Source organism: Terrapene carolina, unplaced genomic scaffold, assembly GCF_002925995.2.
Source record: "Terrapene carolina triunguis isolate 2854851 unplaced genomic scaffold, T_m_triunguis-2.0 Scaffold62, whole genome shotgun sequence".
Lineage (NCBI taxonomy): Eukaryota > Metazoa > Chordata > Testudines > Emydidae > Terrapene > Terrapene triunguis.
In genome coordinates, this window is record NW_020664413.1 from 48,960,606 (window position 1) to 48,987,468 (window position 26,863).

The window sequence follows — 26,863 nt, forward strand, 5'->3', positions numbered from 1 at the left end:
ACCACCCAAGGAGGAGCACAGGAGCGGCCTCTATTTACCCCCGTCCTCCTTAAGTCCCCTTTTTGCCCACGTCAGCCAGGCCCTTCCTGGGCCCTGCCCCGTTTGTGACCCACGGGCCCTATTTCCACACCCCGCAGATGGCAGGTAAGGGCAGACTAGTTAGGGCAACGGCTTCCAACGTTGCAATTGAGCGTGCGCAAAACACTCGCGCATGCTCAGTTACACCAAGGGGGGGGCGAACAATATCCCGGATGCTTGATTATTACTGAGCATGCTCGGAAAGTTCGCGCATGCTCCGTCGCTGCACCGGCCTAGCTGGGTGAGCGCAGTTAGGGGCTTTGCGTGTAGTGCGACTGCGCAGTTCGTGGGTTCGGGGCGTTTGAAGGAAGTAGTCGTCCCCCACCGCACGTGGCGGGATTAGGGAAGCGCGAGCCCGCGTGTGTGGGTTTCGCGCCTGTCACCGCTGGCAACGGGACACGTAAGGAGGGAATGTCGGGCCGGGAGCCGCGGAGAGAGGAGGAGGGGGCGAAGCTGCACCAGAAGGAGGAGCTGAACCGAAAGGTGAGGGTGTGGCGCGAATGACACTCGCGCACGCGGCCCTCACGAGACCGGAGAAGAGAAACTGGTCCCGTTCCGGTTGGGGTCAGCGCGGGAGGAGTGGGGCCCCCTGTCGGCTGGGAGGGCGGGGCCCAGTGGGGGGAGGTGCTGCGGGGGGGAGGGGCACCAGCATGATGTCATCTTGCTTATTTGGCTTCATCACTACAAGAGCGTTCGCAGTGATGTCACGCTGCAAGGTGTAACGTCATAGTGCCGCCACAGCGAATCAGGATGTTCCATTGGCCCTGGAAATACTTTCAGGGAAATCGTGTGACATTGGGCGCTTGCTGTGAAAATGGGGGTGCAGGGCAGCAGGATTATAAGGGTGATGACTTTATTTTTACCCGCAGGAAAAAATGAGAGATTCAGTACCACTAAAAAGCAGAGATTTCTTTAGCTTTTTAAATTTTCACAGTAGAAAAACTTCCACCGTAATTTGGCCCTAATTAATGGCCTTAGTGGCAGTGTTAGTGAAGGGCTAAATGGACATATTGGTAGAACTACTTTGTCATGCCTACTGTTGATCATTCCAAGCTTGAGACACACATGGTCAGGGAATTGTGGGTTATCTTATGCTGCAGCTGCTCATCCCATACAAGCTCCATGGAGACATAAAATATTTTAGCCTCTGGAGTTGTCTTTCTGGCCTTCTTCACAAACACTAAATATTTACTGTAGAGACAATAGTGTCATCAGTCTGTAGTCTGTTAAATCCCAAGGAACCTCCTTCACTCTCCTTTTGTAAATTTACTGCTTCTCCATAGAGTCCTCAGTGGAGGATATTGGTGCAAAATGTGTGCTATGGTTTGATCGCCTAAGAGACAGGAATGGGATCAAAGGTGGATTTATGCCAACTTTGTGACTTCCAAATTCTGGAATCAGTTAAGGTACTGTTCAGTCCATGGCATAAACTAGAGGAGATGCTGTGTTGTTCTAGTTTATGTCCAGTTGCCTATGGCCACAAGGGCCATTCTTGCAGCCTGTAATAGCTGAAGTGTAGAGGTTCTTTGGTCTTTTTTCCAACAGTGACCCATATATCAGGGAAAGAAGGTGTGGACAGTTCTGCACCCCAAAGATTCCCCCTGCCCTAGAGGCATTTCCAGGAAATTGAAAAAATTGGCTTCACAGTTCTTTGTACTGTTGCGTGCTTCAGAGTGACAAAGAAGTTAGAAAAATCGTGAAGAAACCCATTTTTTCCCCTGAAAAGAAAATCCCACAAAACAGATTTTTCATGTGCTGTTGTTGCATTAACCTCACTGAAATTCTCCTGATTTATACCAGAATAATTCAGAATCTAGTTCATAGCCTGTTCTGTCATCCCCGTTGATTACAAAACATACCATATTTGCCTACATAGTAACCCCATCTACAAGAGTAGTAGGCTTTATTAGGGTCCGGTGCAAAGCTCATTGAAAGCAATAGAAAGACTCCCATCGATTTCAGTAGGTTTTGGAATCAGGCCCTAGATGTGCAGTAGTGATCACACGCAATTGTGGAGAAAAAGATGCAGGTTGTATACAAATTACCTCCCTTCTAAAGCAGGTATTTGAAAATGTGATTTACTCCCTCCTGGTTTGCTGGCTCAGACTTCTACAGACACCTAGTTTTTGAGATCAAATTAATTTCAGAAAAATTGACTTCCATTTCTATCAGTCATATGCCCTAGAATATCTTACTGGTTATGTTTATATTGGCTATGGAAACAGCATCTTTCATGTCTCAGTTTACTTTCCATTCTTTACTCCATCACTTTTTTATCTAATTTCTCCTGGACCTGTCAGAGTAAGACAAACATTTGCATCTACCTATCTGAAAACATGGGTTGGAGTGTTAATAGTGGGTTATAACATACTGATTTATTTGTCATAAATCTAGAGTTTTATTATGTTTTTCAGATTAAAGAGCAGAAAGTTGTAGTTGATGAGCTTTCCAACTTGAAGAAGAACCGGGTGAGTGATTACAAAGTGGTTTTTTAGCAATTCATTTTTTGCATTAGATAAATCGCCTTGTCCGGAGCTTGTCCTCGTCCGTCCTTCCACAAACGCAAGTTGACGCCACACCATTCTGTTTTATTACGAGCACGTTCTTTCCATTTCTGGCCAAAGAGTTTTGTCATGGGATCAGCCCCGCGCATTTCCGGTCTGCCCAGCGGTCACTTGTGGTCTCTGTGGTCTGTTGTCTTGCCTGCGGACTACATGACCTGCCCATCTCCGCTTTGCGTCGTACATCGCCTGCACTACATCAGTCACCTCTGTACACCTTCCGATCTCATTCGGTATGTGATCCCAGAGCAATATCTTGCACATTTGCCTTTCCATTGCTCTCTGGGTGACAGCGAATTTTTCTTCCTCCGCTTTTGTCATTGACCAGCTTTCCACTCCATATATCATTGCTAGCAGAACAGTGGATTTAAACAGTTTTTTACCTTTTCTTCATGGGCAGTTCATCATCAGTTAGAGATGTCTTTATTTTGTTGAAACTTTCCCGCCTTTCTCCTCCTGCTGCATTTCCCTTCAAATGAATTGTCTCTGTTCAGCTGCTGACCCAGATAAATATATTTGTCAACCTCCTCGATTACTTCCCCATTTACAGTGATGATTCCTGCTTCAAATGCTCATTCCGCATCCACTTAGTCGTTGACGTGTTCACTTCCAACCCGATATCATGCGAAAGTGTTTGCAGTTGCTGCAATTTTCTCTCTAAGAACATAAGAATGGCCATACTGGGTGAGACCAAAGGTCCATCCAGCCCAGTATCCTGTCTACCGACAGTGGCCAATGCCAGGTGCCCCAGAGGGAGTGAACCTAACCAGGTAATGATCAAGTGATCTCTCGCCTGCCATCCATCTCCACCCTCTGACAAACAGAGGCTAAGGACAGCATTCCTTACCCATCCTAATAGCCATTAATGGACTTAACCTCCATGAATTTATCTAGTTCTCTTTTAAACCCTGTTATGGTCTTAGCCTTCACAACCTCCTCAGGCAAGGAGTTCCATAGGTTGACTGTGCGCTGTGTGAAGAAGAACTTCTTTTTATTTGTTTTAAACCTGCTGCCCATTAATTTCATTTGGTGGCCCCTAGTTCTTATATTATGGGAACAAGTAAATAACTTTTCCTTATTCACTTTCTCCACACCACTCATAATTTTATATACCTCTATCATATCCCCCCCAGTCTCCTTTTTTCCAAGCTGAAAAGTCCTAGCCTCTTTAATCTCTTCTCACATAGGACCCGTTCCAAACCCCTAATCATTTTAGTTGCCCTTTTTTGAACTTTTTCTAATGCCAGTATATCTTTTTTGAGATGAGGAGATCACATCTGTACACAGTATTCAAGATGTGAACGTACCATGGATTTATATAATGGCAATAAGATATTCTCAGTCTTATTCTCTATCCCTTTTTTAATGATTCCTAACATCCTGTTTGCTTTTTTGACTGCTGCTGCAGATTGCGTGGATGTCTTCAGAGAACTATCCACGATGACTCCAAGATCTCTTTCCTGATTAGTTGTTGCTAAATTAGCCCCCATCATATTGTATGTATAGTTGGGGTTATTTTTTCAAATGTGCGTTACTTTACATTTATCCACATTAAATTTCATTTGCTATTTTCTTGCCCAGTCACTTAGTTTTGTGAGATCTTTCTGAAGTTCTTCAGTCTGCTTTGGTCTTAACTATCTTGAGCAGTTTAGTATCGTCTGCAAACTTTGCCACCTCACTGTTTACCTCTTTCTCCAGATCATTTATGAATAAGTTGAATAGGATTGGTTCTAGGACTGACCCTTGGGGAACACCACTAGTTACCCCTCTCCATTCTGAAAATTTACCATTATTCCTACCCTTTGTTTCCTGTCTTTTAACCAGTTCTCAATCCATGAAAGGATCTTCCCTCTTATCCCATGACAACTTAATTTACATAAGAGCCTTTGATGAGGGACGTTGTCAAAGGCTTTCTGGAAATCCAAGTACACTATCTCCACTGGATCCCCTTTGTCGACATGTTTGTTGACCCCTTCAAAGAACCCTAAAAGATTAGTAAGACATGATTTCCCTTTACAGAAACCATGTTGACTTTTGCCCAACAAGTTATGTTCTTCTGTGTGTCTGACAATTTTATTCTTTACTGTTGTTTCAACGAATGTGCCCGGTACTGACATTAGACTTACCGGTCTATAATTGCTGGGATCACCTCTGGAGCCCTTTTTAAATATTGGCGTTACATTAGCTATCTTCCAGTCATTAGGTACAGAAGCCGATTTAAAGGACAGTTCATAGTTCCGCAATTTCACATTTGAGTTCTTTCAGAACTCTTGGGTGAATGCCATCTGGTCTTGGTGACTTGTTAGTGTTAAGTTTATCAATTAATTCCAAAACCTCCTCTAGTGACACTTCAATCTGTGACAATTCCTCAGATTTGTCACCTACAAAGGACGGCTCAGGTTTGGGAATCTCCCTAACATCCTCAGCCGTGAAGACTGAAGCAAAGAATTCATTTAATTTCTCCGCAATAACTTTATCGTCTTTAAGTGCTCCTTTTGTATCTCGATCATCCAGGGGCCCCACTGGTTGTTTAGCAGGTAGATAAACGAAGGTGGGAAAGCATGAGAAAACAAACACTTCAAAATAGCTGATGCTCACTATGAGTCTGACATTTTTTAAGACAGCATTTAGTTATTGTTATATTGATATTATTAACCTAGTTTACACTCCTTGTCAAAGAAGATTTATTTTCCAGGAAGTGATCACATCCAGTTTTGTGGTAGTGATGGAAGTGTAGCACATCCTAGATCAAAGTAAAACACTTGAGTACCCTTTCCAACACATCTCAATTCTTCAAGCCAAAAAGAAGACAACTCTTACTGTACATTTTCTAAGTGGTGAGGGAATTACTCTCCATATTACATTCAGAACTAAGCTGTGCAGGAATTGGTTTTTATCAGGGGAAATACCAAATTTTTATGTCAAACCCATAATATTTGTCACAGATTTTTTCAGATTTTGAAGGCAAAAGTTGTTTAAAGTTGCTTTTAAAAATACAAAAGAAGACCTTCTCCGCTGTTATCCTCCTCTATAAACCCCTTGAGTTTTATGACCATTACGCAATGGTGAAGGGCTGTAGATAGAAATGAGAAAACAGATGTTATGTGCACTGATAAGCAAATAAATACTTCACTTTTCTTTAAGCATAACTTTTATATTGGCTAAAACTCCCAGATAAAGATGTATAACCTACATGAAGGAGAAATATCTGCTCCCGTTTTAATATCTAAGAAAAGCAGGACAGCTTTTCCATGACTACTTCAAAATGATTGTGTTCTGATATTTATCAGTTTTTCTGTATAGCTATCAGTCTGATTAATCAGTGTCTAAAGTTCGTAAAAGAAAAATTAATTTAGTTTCTCTTTGGATCAGCACAATTTGTTTTGCTATTAATCATATCCATCATGTGTGAGATTTTCAGAAGTCCTTACCATTGGCCTAGCTACTTTCTTTGAAATAAGAGAGATTTACCATTAATTTTGAGGGGAGCAGAGTTAAGCCAATACTGAGCATGTGTGAAAATCCTACCCTATATGCACAAGTTAACCCTATCTTTATTTTTAAAAAGGTTTTAACTATTTACAAATGTCATCTACAAAACATATGTCAATGACGACACTTTATTTTCAGAGATATCTTATGCATTACCTACCAACTATCTAATTTCAACAGTGCATAGAAAAATTGACAATCAATGTAAATGGACTTACACGTTCTTAAAAATAAATCCTTCAAGGTGCAGGTAAATTATGCAGAAACGTGTAAACAATTCCTGACAAAAGCAGAATTAGTTTGAGCCATGGATAGCTCAGGATTGATAATGGGTCTATGTCAAATAAGATGAATTTTTTTCTTGGTACAGTTATTAGTGAACATGTTCACATCAGAGGTGGCACCACTGGCTGACTCATTGGCAGTTTCAACAGAGAGTATGGAAGAGATGGGGGATGGATACTGAAGCACATTGGAGGGGGAGTGTAAGAAAGCATATACCTGCCACTTCTGGTCCGTTTGCTCTGTGGATAGAGGACTTCAGTCTCCAGGGCTCTCCATCTGAAGTTTCACAAACACACTTCACCTCCCTCTCCCCCCCCCCTTTGTGTGTGTGTCTCTATAGTATGCCAATTGAGACTGCTATCTCGTGTTTTGGTTAACTTTTCAGGATTAAATGTACAGTAGGTATGATATGAAATGACAAGTTTTGTTCCCTATCACCATGACTGAATAGTTCAGTGTGGCTTTGTGTACTTGATGAATATCGTGGATACAACTTGATAAAGCATTGTCTTTATGGTATAGTAGAACCTCGTTTTTACAAACCGAGATTTTACAAACCACCAGTTACATGAACCATTTTTCTTGATGGGACAAAGGATCACAACAAAAGAGATGTCAGTGAAGAACAAGTCAACATCCCTTTATATTCTGATGTCTTCAGTGTGTTGGAAATTGCTTTGCAGTTGTTTGAAAGACAAGAAAATGATGCAGTGCATCATACTGCAACTTAGGCACTGTACTGACTAATTTTTTTATGTTCAATTTTATGAACTTCTTGACTTTCTGCATTCAGTCTCCAATTAGTTTGTAACATAGAGGCTCTACTGTATATACAATTTATGTTGGGTCAAATCCTGTAGTTTTTAATCAATCTATTTTTAACTCTCACTGAAGTTTTGAGTGAGTAGAGACTCCAGGACACTGTCAGTATAAATGGTAACCATGTTCTGTTATACATTTTACAACTATAATATGTGTTGCAAAGAATTAACTTTTTAATATTTTTATCTTTTATCCTACATTTTTTTGTATCACATACATCTGTTTTTAGTACAGTGCCTTTTAATGTAGTAAATTGATGGACACTTGCTATTTAAAAGAATGAGAATTTGTGTGTCCTTTTGGCATCAATACTTTCAGTAATGTCTTATCTAAATTGTTGATTAAAATGTCTAAGTTGGCCTGATATTTACCAATATCATGTTAGCCATTCATACGCTAAGTATTCATAAATATGTTTACTTTCAATTTAATTTATATTTGAAATAGTGGCACTTGACTCATCATATGTGAGGGAAGAAGAATATAAAATAGCAGTAGGTAACAATGCTGTGGAGGTAAAACCATTGTCTTGATAACACATTAGGCTTCTGCTATGGATTTGTTATTAACATTAACCTATCCCAATTTCCTTCTTTTTCAGAAAGTTTATAAACAGCAACCAAATAGCAACATATTCTTTCTTGTAGACAGAACAGAAATGCTATCTGAATGCAAAAGTAAGTTCTTAACATACATTGCCGACCAATATTTAAAGGTGGTGTTCGTAACTGAGTAGGATTTCCCATGCAGATCAAAATGAACAATTATAATTTGTTTATTCAAAGCTGTATGATTGCTGTGTTTAATTTGTCTGGATAGGACAGAAGATTAAAGTAATCACAATATTATATATATGCGTGATAAAGTACTTAAAATGAAAAGCTGCCAGTCCTAAAAAAGTAGTAAGGGATGCCAGTAAAAATTATAGTAGACCTAGTGCCCAGTCCTCTGAAGTACAGAGCACCCTCAGCTCCTTTCAGGAAGCAATCAGCATCTTGCAGCATTTGGTCCCATATAATAAGAATAACCTCTGTTTGAAAGTAGCATGGGATAGGGAAGAAAGAAAACTGAAGTTGAACTGGATACCTTAGGGGGCTAGAGGAATGGGCTTGGGGATTATGGAGGTGTGGAGGGTTGAGGATCTAGGACAGAAGCATCTGGAGATAAGGGAGAATGAGAGAGAGACTTGATGGTTAAATAGAGACCAAGAAGCATCAATTAGATGAGAAATCTAGGGTCAGGTGTGGAATGAATTCCAGGATGTAAATGAACTTCGTAATTTCTGGACAGAACAAATGGTGCTTGCTCTTCATTTCTTAGTGTTTTTAGCCAGTTTACACTGAGAAGGCTTTAGTTACGATAGTTCATTGCAGTTTGTTATGATAGTAAAGTGCAAATCTGATATTGACAGTAGCTAGGAGTTCACCAGGTTCTGATACTGGTAAAAGTCTTGTATTTAAAAATGCAGTACAATAATAAGGACTTAGGTTAGAGGGATAGGTTGTAAACTCTTTGGGGCAGGGACTGTCTTTTTGTTCTATGCCTGTAGAGTGCCCAGCATAATAGGGTCCTGGTCCATGATTGAGGCTCTTAGGCTTAGGCACTACAATAATACCAATAATAAAGAATAATTTTGGTACCTGATAAGTCAGTAGTTACACCTAATAGTCCAATCAATGCAAATTTAATGACGCACAATTTTAAAGTTCATGTAAACAACAATGTGCATAAACAATAAGAATATATATCTAAATTTGATTATCTTTAAGGGGGGAAAAGCTGCAATGGGCTGATTTGTGCGATGGTACTGATGCAAACACTTTCATATTTTCTTGTTATGTGTCTTTAAATTTCTGTTGATTGGACTATTAGCTATAATTACTGACTTATCAGGAACCATTATTATTACTATTTATTATTTGTATTATTGTAGTGCCTAAGAGGTCCAGTCATAGAATCATAGGACTGGAAGGGACCTCAAGAGGTTATCTAGTCCAGTCCCCTGGACTCATGGCCTGACTAAGTATTATCTAGACCATCCCTGACAGGTGTTTGTCTAACCTGCTCTTAAAAATCTCCAATGATGGAGATTCTACAACTTTCCTAGGCAATTTATTCCAGTGCTTAACTACCCTGACACTTAGGAAGTTTTTCCTAATGTCCAACCTAAACCTCCCTTGCTGCAATTTAAGCCCATTGCTTCTTGTCCTATCCTTAGCAGTTAAGAAGAACAATTTTTCTCCCTCTTCCTTGAAACAACCTTTTATGTATTTGAAAAATGTTATCATGTCCCCTCTCAGTCTTCTCTTTTCCAGACTGAAAAAATTGGGTTTGTTTAATCTACCCTCATAGGCCATGTTTTCTAGACTTTTAATCATTTTTGTTGCTCTTCTTATCACCTTATTATTTTCTCAGTGTTTGCAAATTGATTGCTTTATTATTTGCTCCATCTCTTTCCAGGTACAGAAGTTAAGCTGACTGGTCTGTAATTCCCTGGGTTGTCCTTATTTCCCTTTTTATAGACTGGCACTATATTTGTCCCTTTCCAGTCTTCTGGAATCTCTCCCGTCTTGCATGACTTTTCAAAGATAATTGCTAATGGCTCAGATATCTCCTCAGTCAGCTCCTTGAGTATTCTAGAATGCATTTCATCAGGCCCTGGTGACTTGAAGACATCTAACTCGTTTAAGTAATTTTTAATTTGTTCTTTCCCTATTTTATCCTCTGATTCTACCTCATCTTCACTAGCATTCACTTTGTTAGATGTCCAATCACCACCAACCTTCTTGGTGAAAACCAAAAACAAAGAAGTCATTAAACACCTCTGCCATTTGCACATTTTCTGTTAATTGTTTTTCCCCTCTCATTGAGTAACAGGCCTACCCTGTCCTTAGTCTTCCTCTTGCTTCTAATGTATTTGTAGAATGTTTTCTTGTTATACATTATGTCTCTAGCTAGTTTGATCTCGTTTTGTGCCTTGGCCTTGTCCCTACATACGTATGTTATGTTTATATTCATCCTTTGTAATTTGACCTAGTTTCCACTTTATCTAGTATTCTTTTTTGAGCTTCTGATTGTTGAAGATCTCCTGGTTAATCTCCTAGGGTCAGTCCTCGGACCGATCCTATTCAACTTATTCATAAATGATCTAGAGAAAGGGGTAAACAGTGAGGTGGCAAAGTTTGCAGATGATACTAAACTGCTAAAGATAGTTAAGACCAAAGCAGACTGTGAAGAACTTCAAAAAGATCTCACAAAACTAAGTGATTGGGCAACAAAATGGCAAATGAAATTTAATGTGGATAAATGTAAAGTAATGCACATTGGAAAAAATAACCCCAACTATACATACAATATGATGGGGGCTAATTTAGCTACAACAAGTCAGGAAAGAGATCTTGGAGTCATCGTGGATAGTTCTCTGAAAATGTCCACGCAGTGTGCAGAGGCGGTCAAAAAAGCAAACAGGATGTTAGGGGATAGAGAATAAGACTGAGAATATATTATTGCCCTTATATAAATCGATGGTACGCCCTCATCTCGAATACTGCGTACAGATGTGGTCTCCTCATCTCAAAAAAGATATACTGGCACTAGAAAAGGTTCAGAAAAGGGCAACTAAAATGATTAAGGGTTTGGAACGGGTCCCATATGAGGAGAGATTAAAGAGGCTAGGACTCTTCAGCTTGGAAAAGAGGAGACTAAGGGGGGATATGATAGAGGTATATAAAATCATGAGTGATGTGGAGAAAGTGGATAAGGAAAAGTTATTTACTTATTCCCATAATACAAGAACTAGGGGTCATCAAATGAAATTAATAGGCAGCAGGTTAAAAACAAATAAAAGGAAGTTCTTCTTCACGCAGCGCACAGTCAACTTGTGGAACGCCTTACCTGAGGAGGTTGTGAAGGCTAGGACTATAACAGAGTTTAAAAGAGAACTGGATAAATTCATGGTGGTTAAGTCCATTAATGGCTATTAGCCAGGACGGGTAAGGAATGGTGTCCCTAGCCTCTGTCTGTCAGAGGGTGGAGATGGATGGCAGGAGAGAGATCACTTGATCATTGCCTGTTAGGTTCACTCCCTCTGGGGCACCTGGCATTGGCCACTGTCGGTAGACAGGATACTGGGCTAGATGGACCTTTGGTCTGACCCGGTACGGCCTTTCTTATGTTCTTAAGCCAGGGTGGTCTCTTGCCATACTTCCTATCTTTCCTACGCAGTGGGGTAATTTGCTCTTGTGCCCTTAATAATGTCTCTTGAAAAACTGCCAACTGTCTTCAGTTGTTTTTCCCCTTAGACTTGCTTCCCATGGGATCTTAGCTACAAACTCCCTGAGTTTACTAAAGTCTGCCTTCTTGAAACCCATTGACTTTATTTTGCTGTTCTCTCTCCTACTACATCTCTACCTCGATATAACGCTGTCCTCTGGAGCCAAAAATCTTACCGCGTTATAGGTGAAACCGCGTTATATCGAACTTGCTTTGATCTGCCGGAGTGCGCATTCCCACCCCCCACCCCACCCCCGGAGCACTGCTTTACCGCGTTATATTGGGTCGCGTTATATCGGGGTAGAGGTGTATTCCTTAAAATCACAAACTCTGCCATTTCATGATCACTTTCACCCAAGCTGCTTTCCACTTTCAAATTCTCAACCAGTTCCTCCTTATTTGTCAAAATCAAATCTAGAACAGCTTCTCCCCTAGTAGCTTTCTGAAAAAATAAATGTCTCCAATACATTCCAAGAACTTGTTGGATAATCTGTGCCCTGCTGTGTTATTTTCCCAACAGATGTCTGGGTAGTTGAAGTCCCCCCTTACCACCAAGTCCTGTGCTTTGGATGATTTTGTTAGTTTCTTAAAGCCTCATCCATCTCTTCTTTCTGGTTAGGTGGTCTGTAGTAGACCCCTACTATGACCCCTTTTATCCTTATCCAGAGACTTTCAACAAGTCTGTCTCCTATTTCCATCTCAACCTCAGTCCAAGTGTATACATTTTTAATATATAAGGCAACATCTCCTCCCTTTTTTCCCTGTCTGTTCTTCCTGAGCAAGCTGTACCATTCGATACCAATATTCCAGTCATGCGTATTATCCCACCAAGTCTCTGTGATGCCAACTATGTCATAGTTGTGTTTATTTACTAGCATTTCGAGTTCTTCCTGCTTATTCCCCATACTTCTCGCATTAGTATACAGATCTAAGCTACTGATTTGATTTCCCCCACCGCCAGTTCTGTCTTTTCTCTCCCTTATCCCTGCTATAACAAACCCATGCTCCACCCAAATTCTGATCCTTCTCTCAGGTCTCCATGTTTTTGACTTACCTGTGGGCTTTGGTCACCTGTCCCCTTCAAACCTAGTTTAAAGCCCTCCTCACTAGGTTAGCCAGTCTGTATCCAAATATGCTGTTCCCCTTCCTCGATAGGTGGACCCCATCTCTGCTTAGCAGTCTTTCTTCCTGGAACTGCATCCCATGGTCAAGGAATCCAAAGCCTTCCTGACGACACCATCTTCTCAGCCAGGCATTCACCTCCAGGAGACATCTGTCTCTGCCTGGGCCCTTACCCTTGACCGGAAGGATCAAAGAGAACACCACCTGCGCTCCCAGCTCCTTCACCCTTACTCCCAGAGCCCTCTAGTCACTTCTGATCTGCTGAGGGTTATACCTCACAGTATCATTAGTGCCCACATGAATGAGTAGCATGAGGTAGTAGGGGAGCATGGGGATGATCCTTGACAGTCCCTCCATAACATCTTGGATACGGGCCCCTGGCAGGCAGCATACCTCCTGGCATGCCATGTCAGGGTGACAGATGGGTGCCTCCAATCCCCTCAGAAGAGAGTCACCAACCACCACTACCCTACGTTTCCTTCGGGGAGTGGTGGCTGCGATCCTCCCAGTCTTGGGGGTACATGGCTTCTCCTCCTCCACCTTTGGGGGTGACTGCTCATCGCTCAGTGCCAGGGCAGCATATTGGTTTTCCATCACCATCGTGGGTGGGTTGGGAGTAGGGATGGAGCACTGCCTGCTGCCAGAAGTAACAAGGAGCCAGTGTCCTCCCTGTGACAGAGCCATATCCTCCTCCCTCGGTGGTGTGACAGCAATCCTCTGTAGCTGGATAGCGTCCTCAGCCTTGGACGTCTCCCTCTGAATACTCTCAAGGAATTGGGCATTGATGCTCCTCAGCCTAGCCACCTCCTCCTGTAGCTCTCCCACCTGCTTCCCGAGAGATTCCACCAGCAGGCACCTTTCACACTGGATGTTCCCCCCCCAGCCTGGCTTTCTGTGAGTGGCCACAATCTCTGCAAATCCACACCAGGATCTGGGTAGAGGCATCCATGGTTAGGTTGTCTGCCTGGATACAGGCTCAGGTGGAGGAGACAGGAGCAATGCTGGCACTGGCGATGTGGCCCTTCCTAACCATAGCGATTTTATTTAGTCTCCCTCCCACAAACCCCCTCTCAAACTCCCCTGTTTGTGGTCCCTTGGTCGCTTAGTCTTTGGCTTTTAAGGCCTTCTCTCCTACATCAGCCCTACCCCCTCATTAATCTCATAGGGGGCAGGTGATCACGAGGCTGATCAAGGATGAGCCAGGGAACGAAGGCTCAAACAGTCTCCAGATACACAGTCCCAACTGACCCTGCAACTGAAATAACCTGAAAGAGAAAGAAAAACCACAAACAGCCAAACAAACTCATTCACCCCAAGATTAGTACTCGCACCTTGTTTGTTCAACAGGGGGATCGCCCCTTCTCAAACTCTCCTGTTTGCGGTCCCCTGTTCGCTAGCTCCCCTTGGTGCTTAGCCTCTGGCTTTTAAGGCCTTCATGGACCAAGATCCTATTGTGCTAGGCACTGTACAAATATAGACCAGAAAGACAGTCCCTGCCCCAAAGAGCTCACTGTCTATCCCTCTAAGTCATTATTATTCTATCACATTTATTAATTTTATTTTTAATATTTTTAATAATTATTAATTTAATTTATTAATTTATTAAAAGAATTTTCAGTGATTATTTATTTCCTCTTTTCTTTTATGCAGACACATTAGATGACCTGAAGAGGGCACATCAGGAGATAGAAAATTCAGAGAAGACCAAAATCAGGAAATAGACCATTTAAATTCTACATAGCAATGTGTGGCATTTGTTGTGTTGTCAGCTTGTCTGTTCAGCACACTATTGGTGGCTTCTTCAAAGATGATCTGCTGTGCAACCTTAGAAGAAGAGGACCTAACAGCAGCCAGCATCTGATAAAGACTTTGTCTGATCTCTCCTACCAGTGTTTGTTTTCTGGCCATATACTTCACTTGAGGGGATTGATGACTCCCCAGCCTCTGACAGACATTGATAACAATGTGTTTCTTTGGAATGGAGAAGTCTTCAATGGAATTCCCATAGGGACAGCAGAGAATGACACTCAAGTTATGTTTCATCATCTTTCATCATGTAGTAATGAATCTGATATTTTGTCACTCTTCTCATCTGTTCAGGGTCCATGGTCTTTTATTTATTATCAAGCATCTAGACACTACTTGTGGTTTGGTAGGGATTATTTTGGTCGTCGTAGTTTGTTGTGGCAGTTTAATAATGAGCTAGACAGGGCTCTCTGTCTGTCGTCTGTAAGTGCTCTTTCTGAATCTGATAACCAATGGCAGGAAGTTCCAGCATCTGGAATTTACAAAATCGATCTCAAGGCCTGTGCTATATCTGAATATTTGGTTTTAACATTATATCCCTGGAAATACCATTCCAGAGAAAATGCAATAGAAGAAAGATTCCTCAGTGGCTTGGATCAGATTTCAAAAGATTTACCTGCCTATGTGTCTCTTATGATGAGTGAGTCAAAACTTTCTCTAATAACACCAGTTGTTCCTTTAAATAGGACAGTTCCTGAAACTTCAGTTGACTCTCATTGCCCTAATATTACTAATAGTACAGTTACTGTAGAAGATCTTCATGGATTTCTTGCAGAAGAGCACAAGAAGAAATTGGTCCATCAGCTTATTGATGTTTTAAGTGAAGCAGTAAAGAGACGTGTTTTATATCTGTTTAGAGATACAGATGAGCTAAAAGGAGAAATTCTGAGTATACCTACCAAGAAAGCACATGTTGCAATACTGTTTTCTGGTGGCATTGATTCTATGCTTATTGCAACCCTAGCTGATCGACATATTCCTTCGGAGGAACCAATTGATCTTCTTAATGTAGCCTTCATGATTAAAGAACAGACTAAACAAAGCAAGCGGAAAAAACATGAATTGCATTCTTGTCAGGAATGCTTTAAAAAACTTGATACTACACTTGTTGATAACTTGTCTTGCTTCAATGTGCCTGACAGAATCACTGGCAGGGCTGGATTGGAAGAACTAGAGACTATTAATCCTTCAAGAACTTGGAATTTTGTGGAAATTAATGTTACACTTGAGGAACTGAAAAGAATGAGACAACAGCGCATAAGCCGCTTAGTTTATCCATTGGATACTGTTCTGGATGACAGCCTTGGTTGTGCAGTTTGGTTTGCTTCCAGGGGAGAAGGTTTTATTACTACCCAGGGAGATGTAAAACCATATAAAAGTTCTGCAAAGGTATAAGATCTTCTTTGTCTGTCTTATACTTGGTCAATAAAAATATGTATAGTGCAATTTAGCTTCAGTAGTCAGTACAGAATAAATATCCAAGGTCGCTGGAATACAAGTAGCAAACATAAGTAAATTTTGCAGTTGTAATAAGTGTGTAACTGCCTGCATTTCCAAAAATGCAGGACTTCTGCATTCAGTTCTTTGGCATGGAATTATTCTATTCCGTAAGCTTGATTATTGCCTTTTCCCAGCAGTAGAACTGGGAAAGGCAATAATCTTCAGCCTGGAATATTCAATTTTTGAATTGACGTAGTAGAGAAGAATTGTACCCTCAGATCTAGCCTAAACAGATTTGAAATATTTAAATCTGCAGAAAATTTAATTAATCAGCATTGTTTTGTGCTGGTATCCCACAAACCAGTAATTCCCACAATATCATTATTTGGGTTGGTATGTGACCGAAAAAAAATGCTATTACTATTGAGGGGAGAGGATTGTTTTTTGAAGGCTTCCGACATATTTTAAACAGTCATTTAAAGAGCAACTTTTCCCGTGTGTCCACCTGATATTTTTCTTGCTGTTTTGAAGGGGGCAACTTCTTTCAGTAGTTTGATAGCCACTTCAAGAATTCTCTTCTTTCCTTCCACTTGTCTTTGGTAGCTAGGATGGAGAAAGAATTAATGTTTTTTAAAATAATTCTGCATATTTGGAGTTCACTTCTGCATCATCTTTGAGATTTATACTATTTGCTGCCAACTAATGGGGATGTTTTAAATGGTTGGAGTCAAATAATAGAGGATTTAAAGCACAGTTGAATGGATTTTGCTTTATTTTTAGATTGTGCTACAACCTATAATGGCTTATGCATCAGAGTGGATCACCTAAAGATGTGGATACTGGTTTTATTTTAGTTGTCTTTCAGGTGACGTGATTTATTTAGCAGTTAATTTGAACTTTTTGAAAAATTGAGATAATTTTTTCCCCTAAATAGGCTGAAATGGTTTATTATAACAGAGCAGGTTTTTTGTTTTTCTTTAATGAGTTAAAGCCTGAGGGTATACTGTTCAGGTCTGATCCTGCTCCAATTTAAATCAGAGTTCCCAGTGACTTCAATGGGAACAAGATTAGGCCCTCTAAACATTCATAAATGCAGGCTTATTCTATTATGTTAATCTGAACATGTTTGAATATATTTATTGGGTTTATTTTCAGATTGTTACAGTTGAATATTTTGGGAATCTATAACATGTTTCCCCCCCTTTAATTAGAGTTCCTAGATAAATAATAAAATACCACTTTTTATACTCTTCTGTAGGTTGTGCTTACAGGAATTGGAGCAGATGAGCAGCTTGCAGGCTATTCCCGACATCGTGTTTGCTTCAAAAAATATGGTTTAGATGGCTTGAATAATGAACTAGGAATGGAACTGGCTCGCATTTCTTCTAGAAATCTTGGCCGGGATGACAGGATTATTGGAGATCATGGAAAAGAAGCAAGGTAGCACTGTTTTAACATGCAGCAAATAGTTTCAGCTCAGAACTCCATTTCTAGCACTGCAGTGGAATTTTAAATCAAAATTCCCTGTGTCTTAATTTTTTAAAAATTCCATGAGGACATTTGTTGTATGTGTACAGACATTGGGCCTGTACTAATTTAAAGTGCTTACAGTACCCCTTAAGAAGACATAGCAACTTGAAAATCACATTTCCACCTGAAAATTTTACTTCCAGTCTCGTGTTATATGATGATATTAACTTCACAAGCACTCATTTGAGGTGACCTCACCTGCACACAGTGATGGTTCTTGGGGTACCCAGGACTTTGAGCCACCTTGTTACCCCTTTGCATCCAGCAAGAGAGAGACTTGCTGGTGCTTAACCCATTGCAGTGTTAATCAGCTCCCTGGCACCTCCAGTCTGTTAGCCACTCAGTCTCCTCTGGACAGTGCTAGCCTGCCCCTCCCTTTGCTTTAACAATAGGTCCACCCCATCCCCAAGCCCCTTTGAAGTGTTTCCCTGTGATATCTTGCCCCTCTCACTGACTACTCACAGAAATATCAGGTTTGCTATCCCCCAGGAGACAGTGTATATATGAGGTGGTTTGATTCAACTGAGGATCAGCTCATATATATCATCAGAGCACTACAATGTATTTATTTTGAAAACAATCATAAATTTGTTATCAAAGGCTAAGATTTAAGAGACAGTGAGTAAGGGTAATCCAGTCAGCAAGGTAACATGTACAACTCCGTACACACTTTCTAGAGACTAAACTTTAACAGTCTAACCATCTGTCTAAAAGCAGTCTTATCTCTCCTAAATGTCCTTTACAGTGCTGCCAAGCAGGGCAGTTTGGGATCCTGTTTTCATGAATATGCCCAATTACTCCCTCAGATGCAGGATAAAGAGATGTCCTAGTGCCTTCTCCTTGTATCCACCAAAATTAATTGTTGGCACCCAGAGTCAAGATGTCTCCTACCTTCTCCCTCCCCCGAGTTTTAGTCCTTGGTGTGCTGACTTTATGTTGTTTTTACATTCTTTTGTTGACTTCATATGCAAAACTGGCTTCCATTGTGTTGGCTTACAAAGGCAGATGTGAATATATACATCCTTTGTCTGGTAGAAACCTGTTTATCAACACTGCCTGGATTCAGACTTTTTTAGGAACATATTTTCAGTGCGTGAGAAAGAGAGAGTTTGTGTGTGTGTGTGTGTGTGTGTGTGTGTGTGTGTGTGTGTGTGTGTGTGTGTGTGTGTGTACCCATTTCACAACTATTAATGACCAGTATGATCCTGGTGTGCATTTAAGATCCTACATTACATCATTTATGGATAAATACCATGAATGCGGTGTGAAGGCCAATACTATAATGATGTTCAAAAGGGAGCTAGATAGATTCATGGAAGATAGGTCCATCAATGGCTATTAGCCAGGATGGGCAGGAATAGTGTCCCTAGCCTCTGTTTGCCAGAAGCTGGGATTGGGTGACAGGGCATGGATCACTTGATGATAACCTGTTTGTTCATTCCCTTTGGGGCACCTGCCATTGGCCACTGTTAGAGGACAGGATACTGGGCTTGATGGACCTTTGGTCTGACCCAGTAGGGCCATTCTTATGTGATAGGTCCAGTGAGTTTGTGTGGCTTGTTGGGAGTTACTGTTACAGAACAGGAGTTCTTAGGGTCACACACACTTTTCCCCAGGTTTAGTATAACAGGAACAGCAGCAGCAAAGCTTAAACTGAAGAGGCAGCAGACAGATATGTCCAAAGGGAGGAAGGAGATGCCTGAGCATTTTTGGTGTTGCTTTTGGCCCAAAAGACTTCTAAACCTCAGGAAGGGAGCAGAATTTTTTTTTAATCCATACATGCTGTTAGGTGTTCTTATAGAAACCTGAATTATTTAATTGATTTTGTCACTTTATAGGGGACCATTCATTGTTCTGCATAAAATCTACGTAATCTGGCTTTGTATGGGGAACTAAGTGATGTCTTTAGAGAATGCAATCCACACACTCTACCCACCACATAGGCTGTGGGATTACAATATATGCAGCTTCTTGCAGCCATTATTCCTGACTGTGAAACAGCAGCTGCTGCCCTTCCACTCCTCTCCACTAGAGTTCCTAACCATTAGATTGGTATAGCCTAGATCGGGGTGGGCAAACTTTTTGGGCCGAGGGCCACATCTGGGTGGGGAAATTGTATGCAGGGCCAGGGCAGGTGATTGCGGTGTGGGAGGGGGTGCAGTGTGCAGGAAGGGGCTCAGGGCAAGGGATTGGGGCAGAGGAGGGGTGTGGGGTGTATGAGGGGGCTCAGGGAAGAGGGTTGGGGTGCGGAGTGCAGGAGGGGGCTCAGGGCAGGGGTGCAGGAGGGGTGTGGGATGCGGCAGGGAGTTGGGGTGCACAGGGGTGCAGGGTGCAGCAGGGAGCTCAGGGCAGGGGGGTGGGGTGCAGGAGGGGGGTGGGATGTACGAGGGGGCTTAGGGCAGGGAGTTGGGAGGCGGGCTGCAGGAAGGGTTCGGGCTCTGGCCCAGCGCTGCTTACCTAAAGCGGCTCTGGGGTGGCAGTGGCACACACCGGGGCCAGGGCGGGCTCCCTGCATGCCTGCCCTGTCCCCGGCCCCATGCCAGGAAGTGCTGCGGCCCCTGGGGGAGGGGAGGCGGAGGGCTCCGCGTGCGCTGCCCTTGCCGCACCTCTAGGTACCTCCCCTGAAGCTCCCATTGGCCGTAGTTCCCCATTCCCGGCCAATGGGAACTGCGGGGGTGGTGCCTGGAGGCAAGGGCAACGCACGGAGCCCCCCCCCCCCCCCCGGGCCGGGGGGGGGGGGGGGGGGGCCCGGGGGGGGGGGGGCCGCGCGGGGCCCCCCCCCCCCCGGGGGCCACAGGGACGTGGTGCCGGCCGCTTCTGAGAGCGGCGCGGGGCCCGTGGCACCACAGGGGGAAATCCCGTGGGCCGGATCCAAAGCCCTGAGGGGCCGGATCCAAAGCCCTGAGGGGCCGGATCTGGCCCGCGGGCTGTAGTTTGCCTACCCCGGCCTAGATTCAGTAGCCCCACTTTAATTTACACAGAAACAAAACATCTCCTTTCATGCCTGTTTGACCCACTTAATCATCCCACCATTGGAGTTATGTGATGGTCTGGAGGTTTTTGCATCTTAACTCTGCTCTGGGGAGAATTTCTTTCTGTATAGTAAACTGAAAAAATGGATCTTAGGTCACCAATCGTGATTTTGTGACTAGCAGAAAATGTGTAATATCTTTGGATGGGGAGAGTGACCTACGGAGTTATAAATCTATGATACATGTGAAAGGATCTTTAAGAAGGAAGTACTCTTTTAGCAAGGTAAAAACTGACAGTAGGCATTAACTAAACTATCTAAATTTTTGTGATTTCCCCCCCTTTAGAATGGTGTCACAGAATTTTCAGTGTAAATATGTTTTGTTTCATAGATTATTAGGGTTGGAAGGGACTTTAGGAGGTCATCTAGTCCAACCCCTTGCTCAAAGCAGGACCAATCCCTAACTAAATCCACAAATGGCCCCCTCAAGGATTGAGCTCACAACCTTGGGTTTAGGAGGCCAGTGCTCAAACCACTGAGCTATCCCAGTGTAGCTATGTACCAAAGTTAGGTTTTACAGTAGTTCAACATTTAAAGAGCCTCTGAACTTGGAAAACATTTTATTTATAAACAATCCTGCACCTACATAATTTATGTTTTCTCTCTTCCGTGTATCTTTATTGGTGGTGACGAGAGCTGTGCATAAAAACAGAATTTCTGTCATTTGCTCCTATTTAAGTACAAATTATTTTTCTTGGGCAAGACTTTTAAAACGTCAAATCAGATAAGTTTTAAATGAAGTTTCTTATGGATGTGTATTGCTGTTCCAGTCTTTTATTTCCCCAAGACTCCACAACACTTCTGTTTTTCTCACAACACATTAGCACCAAGATTTATGTTGCATCTCCTTCTAGGAATGGATATTCGCTTGAAAGTCCAAATTTTCTACAGATCACTATAGTGTGAATTGAGTATTCTAAAAGCAGTTCTCATACACTACACATTTGTTTGAGTTTAAACCTTGTCAAGGTAACAATTTTTCATAATATTTTCTGTTTAGATTTCCTTTCCTTGATGAAGATGTTGTTTCGTTTCTTAACTCTCTGCCTGTTTCGGAAAAAGCAGACTTGACTCTACCTCGAGGAATTGGTGAGAAATTACTTTTGCGCCTGGCAGCTAAGGAGCTTGGCCTCAAGGCCTCTACTATTCTTCCAAAGAGGGCCATGCAGTTTGGAACACGGATTGCAAAAATGGAAAACAGCAGTGAAAAGGCATCTGATAAATGCAGCAGACTTCAGCCAGTTTCAGTAGACTAATTTATGAGGCTGCAATTGAAGGTTTGTTCACTGCACATCTTATGAGAAATTTATGGTTTAAAATTTTGTATTTTATTATGTGTGGATATTCAATAAAATCCTCAAAATTTTAGAATTGTGTTTTATCTACTGGTTTTAATCAGTTTAACTGTAATTACACGTTGCATTTGGCCTAATGAAGAACTACTGTATTAGTCAATCTGGTCTGCCAGAGCATGATTGCCCTGGGGGAAGGAGAGGCAGGGGTTCCACAGAAAAAAAACAGATTCAGGCTGTATTTTTTATTTATTTTTTACTAATTTTCACAGGGCTTAAGGGAAATACTTTTGAATCCACCCCACCTGCCCACATTATGAAGCTAGTATATAACATTAACTCAACAAAAAATGTCATCTCTAGGGTTTATTGTGTGCATTTACTTACAGTTGAAGAAGGAAAACCTACTGTACATCACATACATTCTATCCTTTTACCAATATTGCATTGTACATTTGAAATGTACTCTACATTTAACAATTTAATTGTGTTGGTATTATATATTTTAAAAATGAAATTCTTTCTTATAAGAAATTCTTAGTTCAAGATACTAAAAAGTCCATGTCAGAACAGTGATTGTTAGGATTAGGGAAAACTCAAGATTTAATACAACAAGTAATATAATTCTTATCTGGTTTATAATATGTAGAGATCTGGAAGATACTCATAAAATGAACCTCTATATCACTATTGTTTAGCAGTGATGTGATGGTAAGAAAGTAATATTAACAATGTACATAATACAAATCCTCACTGTTTCTTTTATTATAACTTTTTATTTTATTTTTTTACAATGACAGCCATCCTGATTAGGATAGACTGTCAAGCAGAAATGAGAAAGTGACCATAAATACTTGTGAAAAGGGAATACCTGAAATTCAAAAGGGGAAGAGAGATGTGACAAATAATTTTTAAACCATGTGTTAAATGTGTCTCCCTGTCCCCCAAACTGTACATAAATTAAGGCTGTGTGACAGAGTGTATACCCCATCCTGGCTCTGAAAGATGCCAGTTAACATCTGGCTGCACCAAAGAGTGGACCAGGCCTAATTAAAGATGCAGCCCAGCTGGGGAAGGATGATTATAAAGAAAGGAAGCACAGTATTAGAAGGACTGTAGGGAAGGAACTGTATATTTCTTCTCTGGGGAGTGGAAAGTGGGAGGCTTAAGGAAAATACCTAGGGGCAGATTTGATTTTGGGATTGGGAAGTCTGGGAAGAGGTGGGAGAGATCTAATAAATGGGCAGGATTTGGACTTCAAGGGACTTCAAAGGAAAGAGTCCAGGGAGATATTCAGTGGAGGACTAGAGCAAGGGAAATTTAGAGGTGTAAAAGGTTGAGATGGAAGAAGTTGGTTTAGGATTTTATTGGGGGATTAAGAGTCCCAGGAATACCAGCCCTGAAAAAAGGCTGAAGTTAGAGGCTGTGGAGAGGCCTGCTGACAGGCTATAGTAGGAAGAAGTCCAGGGAGGCAGCAGCAGGGACTAGTTATAGGGTCCCTGGACGGGAGCCCCTTATGCTGCTGGGGAAGGGTGTGAGTGAGACCCCCCTCTGTAGTGTAGGGGGTAAGATTTTAAAGCCCTAGAAGAGTTCAGGGTAGATCAGAATAAGGCAGGGCCCATTATTGTTGGACTCTGTTACTTTAGAATCAGTGGGATTAAACATGAGGGGGCCAGAGATTTGAGTCATGAGAGGATGCCCACAGTGCTGGACTAGCTGGAGCAAAAAAGCACTAGATGAGAGCCTGCTGGGCCAGCCTAGCTCCCAGGGGCGGGTTTGCGAGCTGTGCTGTAGGAGCGCTAATTCAGTGTTGTGCAATTTTCCCATTTTGACTCGAGTTTAAGTGTGCTGCTAGTGGTTGTATAGTGTTAACGGGATCCTTGCATTCAGTGAGTCACCGAGACACAGTTATTCCTGCTGCCCCTTGTTCAATTTCATCAAAGATTAATTGGGGTGATGTGTGATCAGGGATAAATTATTCCTAACGTTTCTGTTAGTCACAGACCAACGTTCCCCCCCGCAGGGAGGCTGGCGGAGGCAGGCCGCAGGGTACTGAGTCAATCGGAAGCGGGCAGAAGGGGGTGCCCTCATTCAGAAGGTTGCACTGGCAGCTTCCTGGGTGGCTATGATGTCCCCGCCCCACTGCACGAAATGGGAGAAGCCTGCACTAGCCACTGCACCCGCTGTAATATGGAGCCCTGGGCTGGGCCTGGCGCGCAGCCCCGACTCTCGCGCGCTCTCCCTCGCGGGGACACGCGAGCTGCGCTTCGGCCGCGGGCACGACCAGCCCGTCGTGCACAGCGCCCCCTGCGGGGGTTGCCAAGGGGAAGCGGCGGCGTCCCGCGTTGCTAAGGTCCCGGCCAGGCCAGGCGCCGCGCGTTTCTCCCGGTTGGGCCGCGGGACTCCCTCCCTTCCCCGCCTCGACCGGCCAGGGCGGAGCCTGGCCCCCTATGGCAGGAGGGACTTGGCGGCTGCTCCCACCTCGCCGCCAGGCTGGTGAGCTGGAGGGCAGGGACCCGCGGGAGGAGGAGAGCTGGGGGAGAAGCCCGGTGTGGGATCCCCGAGGGCGCCGCTCTGTGCTGGGGACGGTGCGGTGTGTGTCCCTGGAGGCAGGAGGTTGCCAACCGATACCTCATTAAGCCACCCGGACTGGGAAGGCGGTTGTGGCGGTGCTGCCTCCGCCCCCATATGCCTCTAAATTGGTTGCTTTTTTACCCAATGCCTAACTGGCCTGTGGAACTCATTGCCACAATATGATGGAGACCAAGAGTTTAACAGGATTCGGTGTTCCTGTGGATACCAATGGCTGTAGTTATAATAGTGAACAGTACCAATAAACAAGTTTTAGAAGCTGTATAAATCTCCAAGCTTCCAGACATTAGCCAATTTCTAACTGTTGAGGGTTAGGAGGAAATTTACTTGGGAGCAGATTATCCCATAATGTCTGCTCCAGAGTTTCTTGCACCTTCCTCTGAAGGAGCTGGTACTGGCCACAGTTAGCGGTCTGATCCAGTGTGGCAATTCCTATGGTTTATGTTTTATTTAATCTTTCTGTTACAGTATTTATTTTTAGAGGTTACTTGTAACAATAGTAAATTCAAAGTCATAAATTGAAATGTGATTTTTTTTTCCCAAGAGGGATTTTCTTTCAAAATCATGAACCCCCTCCCGGATTTTTAAAGGACTATTAAAGATAAGTTTTAAAATGCTAGTATTAATTTTCATGTCACTCCAAGGCCCTGCCAGAATTACATTGCTGTACCTGTTGGGATCTAAATAATCTCTATTTTTTCAGTAGGTGGTTCTAGAGCTTCTGCACTTCCAAAATTAACATTTCACCACTTGCTAGGTTTTCTGGGTGTAGGATTTCTCTTTTTGGATGCTCAAGTGACTGTCTCTCTGTGATTCTGGGTTCTGTGTAAGACAGGACTTATGTCCTGAATCTGCAGGGAGTTATGTTTCCGTAAACAGCTTGAGTGAGCAATCCCCTATAGGAAGAAGGATTAGCATGTAGAAAGTGAGAGTTCAAAGGGACAATGTGGGAATGAGTGGTTTCTTGCAGTATTCAAGACCCTGCGTAGGAAGAAGAGGAGAAATGATACATTTCTTTTATGTCATGCGAATCTGGTGGCCCTGTTTATGAGATACATAATAATGTATGCCTTGGGTAGTAAATGGTATTCAGTGTTTGTTCTGTGTTAGAAAACACCATGTGAAGATTTGAGAATTCATTCACAGGTGTCCCGTGCATTACAAGCAAAGACATAGTCCCAGCCTTATAGGGTAATCTGAAAGAAAGGAATTTAAAATGTGGATATTTAAATTATCATTACTAGACTTCATCTTCAACAACCATTTCAGAGTGATGGGGCAGTCACACTTGCCCAGAGCAATTGTTTTAGTCTGTCTGTAAATATCACTGCATTGATTTGTACTTTTTCACAGTTGAAGGTTGTTTTTTCCAGCCATGAGGGTCATAGTGTTTTTTTTAAATAACATCTTAGATTCTAAAGCACAAAATGCCTGGCTCCATAAATACATATTTTTTAAAAGTTCACTTGGTTATTGCAAGCTGGCCCAATTCAATCCTTGGATGTCATAGGCAAAATGAAGTTCTTGGTTCAAGGAAAATAAAATTTTCAAAGATTGTGTTGCCTTGAAAAAGCTTGGAACACCTCATGTATGCTGTAGTATATTTTAATCTTGTTATTAAAGAAAGTCATTTTTCTTACAAATATTAATACCTACTTAAATAACTATTATACTTGTTTGTCTTATGTTTCTATAAGTATTTAATTTTAGACACCGCAGAAAGGAACTATTGAAGAATGCTGAGGTCTGTCAAAAAAACATTACCTAGAAATGAACAAGCAGATGAGACAACCTACTTAGCAAATTTAGCAGTACAGAGAAATGCCAGTGCCTTCTTTGACAAATTTGACCGAAGTGAGTTACAGGAATTACTTACCACTACCTCTTGTAGCTGGCTGGCTTCTAAAGATGACCTACGCCAGCCATTAGAACTTCCCAGTGGACTTATGGGTCAGCTAAAAAACATAAGTTTCCCGACTGCAATTTTCCTAGCACCAGTGGTGCCAGATGTACCTTTGGACTGTAAAGAAGTTCATCAGATTGTGAGAGAATTGGCTGTAGGAATTTACTGTTTAAACCAAATTCCTTCCATCAGCTTAGATTCCAATTACGATCACAGCACATCTTGTCAGCTTCCTCCAGCTTACATTGACACCAGAATTGGACAAATCTTGATCAGCGTTGACTACATGTTAAAAGCACTGTGGCATGGTGTGTATATGCCCAAAGAAAAACGTGTCAGGTTCTCTGAATTGTGGCGCTCCAGTATGGATATTGATATGGATGGGAATCCACAAACAGAAAAAAATATTTTTTCAGAGTTTTGTTCAGCAGGTGAGTAAAAAACCAGTTATTTTCTGCTGGTATTTTCAGCCATTATAACCCATTTAAAGAAAAATAATCTTGCAAGTGATAAGTACTTAGCATATTCCTAAGCGCTAGGGGTCATTATCTGAAAAAAACAAGAGATTGCTGGACAATATGAAAAGTCATCAAGTTGGAAACTAAAATAAAAATATTTCAAAGATCATTTTTTCAAA

General features: G+C 42.1%; 2 protein-coding genes across 3 annotated transcripts in view; both read left to right on the forward strand.

Annotated features, from left to right (window-relative positions):
* Positions 1-342: 342 nt before the first annotated feature.
* ASNSD1 (asparagine synthetase domain containing 1) lies at positions 343-26,081 on the forward strand. 2 transcript variants are annotated; one of them, XM_024198077.1, is made up of 7 exons: positions 343-561; positions 2,493-2,546; positions 7,840-7,915; positions 14,283-15,827; positions 17,137-17,318; positions 21,440-21,716; positions 26,021-26,081. In XM_024198077.1, exons 4-6 carry the CDS (start codon positions 14,376-14,378, stop codon positions 21,693-21,695), a joined length of 1,890 nt encoding a protein of 629 aa, XP_024053845.1. In that variant the 5' UTR covers positions 343-561; positions 2,493-2,546; positions 7,840-7,915; positions 14,283-14,375; the 3' UTR covers positions 21,696-21,716; positions 26,021-26,081. The 2 variants fall into 2 exon arrangements, with proteins under 2 accessions (XP_024053845.1, XP_024053844.1); XM_024198076.2 differs by lacking the exon at positions 26,021-26,081 and having other exon boundaries at positions 21,440-21,807.
* Positions 21,632-26,863, forward strand: part of ANKAR (ankyrin and armadillo repeat containing) — a 53,488-nt gene continuing 48,256 nt past the window's right edge. The window contains exons 1-2 of the mRNA XM_024198075.2: positions 21,632-21,716; positions 26,021-26,657. Coding sequence (XP_024053843.1) covers positions 26,060-26,657 — 598 coding nt within the window. The 5' untranslated portion in view covers positions 21,632-21,716; positions 26,021-26,059. The remainder of the gene's footprint in view (positions 21,717-26,020; positions 26,658-26,863) is intronic.